We start from the raw sequence: 9635 nt of genomic DNA on the forward strand, positions 1-9635 counted from the left end.
TAAAAGTTCGAAATCTTTTCAAAGAAATTATCTAAATATGATAAATTTATATTTTTTTTCCATAAATAACTATCAACTATAGAAGAATAAAAAATCCCAAAATAATAAGCTACTACACGTATTCCTTAATTTTAGGAGTTTAGATATAATTTTTCAAATTCTTCTTAGGGATTCAATATTATAGTTAATATTATTAAAATAATTAAATAATAATTTAAGTAAATAGTAAAAAAATAATTTTATCTATTATGAACTGTGAAGGATTAAAAGTTCACATCACTTTTATAAGGTTTTCAAACTTTTTATATATTACTATAAATTATAGATATTGATATAGATTAAAAAAATTCATTAGTTCTTAATCTATCTACCTATAAATAGCATAGAGTACCGAAGTTTGTCAGTACTCAGTAGCTTATACTAAGCTAAAGGTACAAAACTACTAATTGCAATCATGGGAATCGTGTGCCCTGATGAGACCAAAAGGATTGAAATCGAGGAATTTCGCCGGATGCTGCTAGCTAACGCGGCGGTTCACCGGACGAAAGCCGCCGATGAATTCCAAAACAGAGGGCAATTGCCATCGGCAGTTCAACAGAACCGTGAGCTTGAAGAGAAGCAAGTGTGCGTTACCAGTGGCGTATCCTTCGTCGGTATCGCCATCGTCAATCAGCTACTACTCCGTGGCTACTCTGTACGAGTCATCGTCGAAAAACAAGGTTCGTTCGTTTTCTTAATGAATTTGGCTATTTGACATCGATTTACGGTGCTTCAATCATCAAGGCTTGTTACCATTCTTATAGCTTTTATTTATACTGGAACCGCGGATTTCCATTTGATCACTGATTTGAATTTTGTTTTGTTTCATTGAAAGTAAAAGAGATTCTCAGATTACATGAATCCAATTTTTATTTCATTAGAAAAAGCACGGTTCGAAGATGTCTTTGTCATTTGATATAATAGTGTGCTATTAGATAAAAACAGATTTGATAAGTTATTACCCTTTTCCGACTCTGAGTGCTCTGCCTGACAGCGGATAGCTAGTGAATTCCACTTATTGAATAGACTACACAGTATTAAGAAAGTGAGCTGGTTATTAATTATAGTTAATTTTGAATTACTACTCTTTAGATGTTCTTTGGTATCGTGTTTTGGATTGCTAAATGATCAGTTCATGGATCCTTTTTCTGACTTCGTGACTGATAGGATATGTATAAACTCAATTCAAAATCTACTTCTTCCTGACATGTGCTGAAAGTGCAGAGGATCTTGAGAAGCTAAGAGAGATGGAAATTTCCGGTGAAATGCGACAGTCAACGAAAACTGTGGAAGCAGTAATGGCGAGACTGAATGACGTTGAAAGCCTATCGCAGGCGTTTAACGGTTGTCGTGGCGTCTTCCACACTGCTGCCTTCGTGGACCCTGCTGGACTATCTGGATATACAGTAAGTCCTTCTTTATTAAGTACTGTTCCCCACAATTTATGACACCAGAAAACAGTGAAACGCATTTCTTGTGATTATGTTAATAGTAACAATCAAAATTGAGTACTAAACGTGCATGATGCAATTCCCTTTCTTCTCTTAATTCTAATGAAGAAAAAAATTGCCATTCCTTTTTGAGGTAAATGACTATTCGCATCGGGTGTTTGAAACCAAACTGATGTAAATGTAGAAATGTTATTGTATATTCATCATATACATTTTCATGTATTTATTTATTTGGAAAAAAAAAATTCACATAAATTTTAATAATATAGACGTTGACATGTTTAATTATAAGTTTCAGTTTTTTAACCATGTGTCCAATCAACTGGAATAGATTATAATACTACTATAATGAGCTATAATGAGGAGAGAGTAGATTCTAAGGTTCACATCGGGGGTTGTGGTATTTCTTCGTTATTAATTAGAAATCTCGAGCTCGACTCTCTCTGAATACGGAGTTACCTTTGTTAGGAAACACTCTACCACAATGTGAAATTTTCTGACTCGAATCGGAATTTATTCACACTTCACTGTGAGGCATTACCGTATCAAACACTGAATAAAAAACTAAAAAAACAAATCAGAATTTATTCGCACTTCACTGTGAGGCATCACCGTATCGGATACTGAATATAAAACAAAAAAACAAATCGGAATTTATTTGCAATTCACTGTGAGACATCACCGTATCGAATACCGAATAAAAAACAAAAAAAAAATATATCGTTATCTCATATATGACCCATTTCAACACACAGTAGTCTGATCAAAGATGAGCTAACATTACCATAAACTATACCGTGTAAAAATCTCATTAATTATTGGCGCTTTTCGTTTGGCAAATACAAATTGCACTTGCCATGTCTACAGCGATATTTTAGGTAAAGGCTTACACGAAAAGTCAAAATGAGAACATGGACTTTCTCCTTCTAACTATAATTGTCTGTTATTGACTTGTCACGTATTAAAAAATAATAACTAGTATTTAATAGTAAGAATAAAATGAATATTTTTAGTATAATAGACAAATATTATTGAAAAAAAAAGTACCGTATTTAGAGATTTTAGTCATTTAGGTATATCTGACGGTTCATCATATGTAATGTTTGTTACGCACTTGCCTAACATTCTGGTACTTACTCATATGGTCCTGTTTTTTAATTTTGGAGGCAAAGTCTTTAACTCTTGATTGTTACTCATTTATGTAGAAATCAATGGCTGAAATAGAAGTTTTGGTAACCAAGAATGTGACTCAGGCATGTGCAATAACACCTTCAGTCAGAAATTGCGTGCTCACATCCTCACTTTTAGCCTGTGTATGGAAAGATATCAACTCTTCAACAACAATTGATCAGGATTGCTGGAGTGATGAATCTATCTGCATAAACAAGAAGGTAATCCTCCGGTTTGCTTTTACTTGTCCAATATATTATAGATAGTTATCCAACCTTACTTGTCTCGTATAGAAAAAATCAAGAAATAGTTTATCATTTTGTATCTATTTTTTTTCTTTGTTATTAAATACTATTTATTTTTCAATATTTAGATGAATTATAATTATTAGAGGTGATATAGTAAAATTAACAACAACAACATGCCCGGTATATTGCCACAAAGTCGGAAATAGGGAGAATAAAGTGTACGCAGTTCGAACAACTGCCTCATGGTGAGGTAAAGATGTTGTATTTAATAACTTTTCGTACAACTACCTTAGAGTGAGATAGAAATGCTATTGCTAATAGACCTCTGACTCAAGATAGACAATCTAGAAGTACATAATATAAGAACAAGAAGTAAAAATTAATTAGTAATAAGACAAGATATAGTAAAATTATTTTTTTATTTATTGTATCTTAAGAGATGTGTCAAGTCAAACATAGACAAATAAAGATAGACCGATGAGTATTAAGTTATTTATCACCTAATGCAACCTTACTGTCCAACATAATAAGACACAAATATCATACAATGCTTAAATAATTAGTACTTAGGATAAGAGCAATGGAGGCTGTGAGCACGACATGACTGACACTCCTCAACAACAACAAACTCAGTATATTTACACCTAGTGGGGTCTGAAGAGGATAAAATATACGCAGTCCATACCACTACCTCCGAGAAAGTATGGAGGTAGTGGTCCTCCATCCTTAAATTAGATATTTCGAATTTGTGGGTCAACCCAACACAGACTCGTTGAATGGTCGATTAACAAATATTACACATGATCTGAAAGATAAAAAATTGTAGCAGCCATTGCGCAATAAGTCACTATCCCACTGCAAAGAGGAAAAAAAAGAAGAAGAAGAAAATGACATAAAAGTCATAATGTTATATGTACTCATCGCTTAATTTATTAGTATTATTTTATATTATTAGTGTAATTAAATGGTTATAACACGTTCTTAGTTTACCAATCGATACTTAGTATAAAAAGTTAGCAATCATTATTTTATATTATTAGTGTAATTAAATGATTATAACAAGTTATTAGTTGACCAATCAATACTCAGTATAAAAAGTTGAGCTATATAATTGCTTTTTTTAGAGTTATCTTAAAAGCAAATGCTTTATAGGTAAATCTTCTCTACATGGTTGGTCCATTGAACTTATTAGTTATAATCGTCAAGATAATAATGAAGCAACTAGTAGTCCTCCACTACACTACCTTATCAGCTCCTTGGCAAGTTGCATGACTAAAAGGAACTTTCCCCCCTTTATTTTACTTGTACATAATCAGCACTAGTAGTGCTGTTCGTGTGTAACATTGTACTCGAACGAAAATTTGCAGCTATGGTATGCCTTGGGCAAGCTAAAGGCAGAAAGAGCAGCGTGGAACGTAGCTAAGGAGAGTGGATTCAAACTAGCTTCTATTTGTCCTGGTCTGGTAACTGGTCCTGATTTCATCAGCAGGAATTCAACACCGACCATTGCATATCTTAAAGGTGGTTTGTAGTTTTCTTATCATCTAAATGAAGCTAATAAACACTTCTTTTTGGGACTATTATATCGGTTATGTGATGTGCAGGAGCTCAAGAAATGTTTAGAAATGGACTCTTGGCGACAGTGGATGTTAACAGATTAGCAGTACAACATGTACTGGTGTTTGAAGAGATGAAAAACACAACGTGTGGCAGCAGATACATTAGCTTTGATCAAGTGATTAGGAGCGAAGAGGAATTTGAAAAATTAGCCAGAGAGACGGGAGTAGATCCTACTAGAACGATACTGTCAAACTCGACGACTAATTCCTCCAACAGCATCAAGTTGTCAAATGCAAAGCTTTGTCGCCTAATGTCTACAGTACATAGATGTAGTACCGAGTTCTAGCGTTCGCAAATCAATTCTTTTCATGCCTCCATCGAATTTTCAATGTAGATTGCACAAGCTAAGGAGGCTATTTCTTCCTAATTACTAGCTTTGGCAACATCTACTTGAGAATTCTAGCGTTAATGAGTGAAAAGGACTCTTTTTGCACAAGTGGTGTACTAATGATGTACTGCACTTTTTCCTCTTTATCCGCGGAATCATGTGCATTTCATGAAAAGAACTTATGTACGTTGATTTAAAGTAAACACACTTAGATATTTTGGTGATTGAATTAACCAATTAGTAGGGACAGATGTTGTAGCGAAGTACGATGCTAGGTATACGCTTGACTTATTCTCGTCCTTAATTTTAAAACGAGTACGGGGTAAATAATTTTTTTAATTATGTAACTTTTTATACGATCAAGAAAAACGAGTTCGATTCCAGGGATCAGATGGGTTAATATCTATATGAATTTAAAAAATGGGATTATCAAATCAACATTACTTATCCAATATAGAGGGCGAAAATGCTTATCCAATCTAATCATATTATAATTACAGAGTATTCTGATTTTAAACCAAAACAATTCCAAATTGTGTTAAGGAGTAAGATGATTCTCATAAAAACAAAAGGTACTATTCCAAATCTGTTTTAGAATAGTACTTTTCTCATAATGCTTCTCTAGTACTTTTTGTCATTTGATTCAAGACTAATCCAGGAAATAACTGTAAAATTAAGAAAGAAAGGAATGTACTAAAGCTTACTAGACCAGCTTCAGAGATTAGTAGTAATAATCTCAGCAAATCTGAAGAGCAAAAGCAGTTTAATATACGAGTAGATTAACACCTCCCTTCCCATCTCCTATTTTATAGGAAGAAAAGGGGGCTGCCTGAATTTCTACTCAGATACCCAAATTTAGACAAACAATACTATAACATACTCGAAGTTTCGAGAATAGAACATACGCAATTCATACTCCTAACTCATAGACAAAATAAGAAGATGCTGAAAAGAGAAAAGAGGAAAAGGCTCAGATAGTTTGCTTAATATGCTCAGCGAAGACCTTATTTGAAGGCTCTTCTCATACAAGAGGTGTCAGAAATAAATAAGCACCATCATCATCACCCTTCTAAACTAAACAAAGGAAAGAAGAATATAATCAAATCAAATAACAACTCAGCTGTTAATGTCTGACAAAGAACAAAGCAGTAGTTTACATTGTTGTGAGAACAAGTTGGTGTATGTACTTATACGGGAACCACTACGGCTGAGCTGCAAATTAGGGTTTTTCACCTTCCTGATGGGCCCTCCCTCATCATGGTTATATCAGCCCAAGCCCAAACGCCACTATGCTGGTCCAGCAACTTACAAGTTACATGCAGGCCCAACTTAAATGGTGATCCAAAATTGGATATTTGTGCTGTTAAACGTCCATTTCAGTTTCACTTCATTCCCCATCGAATAAGGTAACTCAAAATTAATCGACGAGAAATCTTGTCAAATTTTATTTTTTTTTTTTAAATGCTAGATTTATAATAAAGAATTTTTTTTATTAGATAGTAAGAAACTGTAAAAGAACAGATAAAGAAATTAAGGCTTAGTGAAGTTTGAGCAAACTGAATTATGATTCATCTTTTAATTCATTTCAACACAAATAACTTTTGAATGAATTATTAACCCTTTTATTTTAACTCGCCTAAATTCAACTCGAACCATCAATAATTGAGACTCAGCTAAAGTAAACTTGTTGTGGCGACCGTCCAGCACCTTCAAATGTGTGAGATCTTTTTTATATTCATTTTCTCAGTTTGGTTTATATACCTTTTTCTTTTAATATTTTTATTATTACTGTTCCTTATCTTAAATTATTTTATTTTGAGCTGGAGCTCTATTAAAAATAGCCTCTCTATCTCATATTTAAAGTAGTACTATATATGTTGTTTTTGTTCTCAGTTTGGTTTAATAAAAGAAAGAAGCCCAGTCCTTGGGGTGGGAGATGGTCTATTATATTGATACAAAATCTGCACATAAGCAGATAAACAGTGTATTATTTTATAAACTGATGAAAAAGATGCTTAGCTGTATTCTACATTTAAAAAAATGAGATAATAAAATATTTGTTCAAACTTCAATATATGCTATAGAGAGACACAGTGCATATTACTATATTATTTGAAACTTTTATAGAGACATAGTACATATATACTAGTAGTATATTATTTGGAACATAGTTTCATGAACTACCATTACAGATATTTTCAACAGGATCGAGCTACAATTTTATTTGTGAGTTTCAGTAAATTCGCTCAACATATATGAAAATTTATTCAGAAGCTATTAATCTCCTTTTTATAAAATTCAGATTTTGTAAGTTTAAAACGTAGCTTCGTCTATGATATTCCAACAACTTAAATAGGAGCAAAATATTAATATTGATCAAACGAGTAGAGTGTCTTGTTATATTTGTAGGTACCACTAAGAATGTACTAATTCTTCTTGCATTGCCATTTTTGATAGTTTTTCATTGTTTCCACCACTTTAATGATCTTATTTTTTTACTTAATTGAATTCCTGTTTATTTGTCTTCTTTTCCATTTTTCATATGCATGGACCATGACTTTGTCAATGTATCTATATGTTTGGGTTCTATATCAATATGGAAGAAATTTATCTTAGGTTGATTGAAGTAAAACGAATCCAATGTCAGATTTCAGTTGTAATGGTTCTATTTATGTGACTCATTTTTTTTCTAACAAGTATATGTTTCAAAAAGAAATGTAGCGTTTATATATTTAAAAGAAAAAGACAATTTAAATATATGTACTTCTCATTTTGTCTTATTGAAATGATTTATAATCGTGCGCTTATTTCAAAGTTTTTATTTCATAGCTAATTTTCGCGTTCAATCCAAATGTAACAAAAATCAAATTGAGATAGAGGTAATGATGTGCTAAGCAGTTTGGATCACTTTTGGTGCCTACTTGTGTTGTCGATACGATATAAGTGCGTATGGAGGATTCGTATCGAATCTGGTCTATCAATTTTGAATGCCTTATACATCTCTTTATGTATTGTCACCCAGGTGAAATTTGATTTTATTAAAACATAATTATATATAAGGAAACTCTTGGAGATTGTGATGTGTGGTAGCTATGTTAATTTAATTTCGTTGTTCCTTTTAATATAAGTTGGTCATCATATATTCACAAATGACCATACATTTTTGCTTTAGAAAAGATTATTATTTTGCAACTATTAAATGGAGTATTTGCTAACAAATATCGTGCAATCCATCAACTTATTATCTTTTTGACTTGTAGCCTTTTTTGTGTACTTTTTTTTTTTTTTAAATCTTCTTTTAATTTGAAAAGCACCTGACCGTTCATAAAACCCCATCTATTTTTTTACTACATATGTAAACCAATTACATCATCGAAAGACAAAAAAGTAACAGTGTTCTTCTTTAATTAATACTATCTTTCATATGCTTGGACAAAAATTTCTATATTTAGTTCAATAACTTTTGAAAAATATGGAATATCATTTAAAGTTTGATTTGTTTTTAATACCACATTTGTTGAATGTATAACTTTTTCGCAGTTAATAATGGAAGTTCACGTGAAAGTTAATCTAAAGCTCCTGGTAAATTTAATAATCTTGATTTCTTAAATATTCGTCTTTAACTTTATTCTGACAGTGAAATACTTAATTGGACTTGCAAGATTAATTGCTACATAGCTTTCTTTTTTAAAATAGTAATTGTCACGTCCGATTGCACATACCTTAATTAATTTACGGGGCATTTATAATCCATAATATAATAAATATCAAGTAATTATTCCATCTTCCATTACTTGAATATATAGGAAAAAGCTTCCTAGTGCTATATATATATATGAGCACCTAATATTTAGGCTAAAACAATAATTACAAGACATGTATTTACATATAACTTTTTTGATAAACCTAATCATAATTAATTAGTATATATTCTCATTTCACTAAATTATTTTAACTATAATACTTTTATATAATTTGATATAAATAATGGAGGTGAATATATGTATGGACTTTAGGGTTTATCTGTATACTAGTTTAGTTGTACGTGCCTCGCACGTGTAACTTTTAATTATTTAAAATTAAACGATTTTATCTATCACGAGGTTTTAATGAAGTACAAAAAGTTTAAAACAGATATTTTATCGTAAGCACTTATATATATGAGAAAAATAATTACATTGTTAGATTCGAACATACGAGAATATCAAACCTAGAAATCAAAATTTACAAACAAAACAGATGTAATAATGCATGGTGTGTTAAACTTAAAATCACTCTCTAAGCTAAAGAAAAAATAATAAGTCACAACAACCAATAGAAAAGGAAAAACAACTAATCTAGCGGATGACAATTACAATGGTTGAAGAAAACACAAAATACAAGCGTGGGACGGGATAATATATATTAATATAAAATATGTTGAAAATTAAACCTAGTCCTAATTTAAGAAAAGAAACTTACCATATTTTAAAGTCCTAATCCATTACCATATTTTAAAATCCTAACCCATATATTATAGGATTCAAAATTATCTATATAATTAAATAATAATTGGAGAAAAAAAAAGTGAAAAGACGATTTTGTCTATTGTAAAGTGTTTTAATGAAGGGCAAAAAGTTCAAATCACTTTTCTAAGAGTGTTCACACTTTTAATATATTATAAATTATAAATTATAGATTATAGATTATAGATATAGATTATAAATGTATCTGAATATTAAGAATATGGAAAATAAAAAAGTAGTCAGATCTGGGAAATTAACATCACATGTGGACTCT

The 9635-nt window shown here is 31.3% G+C and overlaps 1 protein-coding gene and 2 non-coding genes across 3 annotated transcripts; 1 reads left to right on the top strand and 2 right to left on the bottom strand.

The window, feature by feature from the left end:
* The first annotated feature begins 340 nt into the window (after nucleotides 1-340).
* LOC107860648 (cinnamoyl-CoA reductase-like SNL6) lies at nucleotides 341-5085 on the top strand. Its single transcript, XM_016706075.2, has 5 exons — nucleotides 341-719; nucleotides 1264-1445; nucleotides 2696-2881; nucleotides 4276-4429; nucleotides 4513-5085. Exons 1-5 carry the CDS (start codon nucleotides 455-457, stop codon nucleotides 4812-4814), a joined length of 1089 nt encoding a protein of 362 aa, XP_016561561.2. The 5' UTR covers nucleotides 341-454; the 3' UTR covers nucleotides 4815-5085.
* Nucleotides 5086-5543: 458 nt separating this feature from the next.
* LOC124896449 lies at nucleotides 5544-5687 on the bottom strand. Its single transcript, XR_007052812.1, has one exon. It is a non-coding gene; the product is annotated as a small nucleolar RNA snoR77 (small nucleolar RNA).
* Nucleotides 5688-5823: 136 nt separating this feature from the next.
* LOC124896443 lies at nucleotides 5824-5922 on the bottom strand. Its single transcript, XR_007052806.1, has one exon. It is a non-coding gene; the product is annotated as a small nucleolar RNA snoR1 (small nucleolar RNA).
* Nucleotides 5923-9635: the final 3713 nt, after the last annotated feature.

The sequence above is a fragment of the Capsicum annuum genome, chromosome 2, assembly GCF_002878395.1.
Source record: "Capsicum annuum cultivar UCD-10X-F1 chromosome 2, UCD10Xv1.1, whole genome shotgun sequence".
Taxonomy (NCBI): Eukaryota; Viridiplantae; Streptophyta; class Magnoliopsida; order Solanales; family Solanaceae; genus Capsicum; species Capsicum annuum.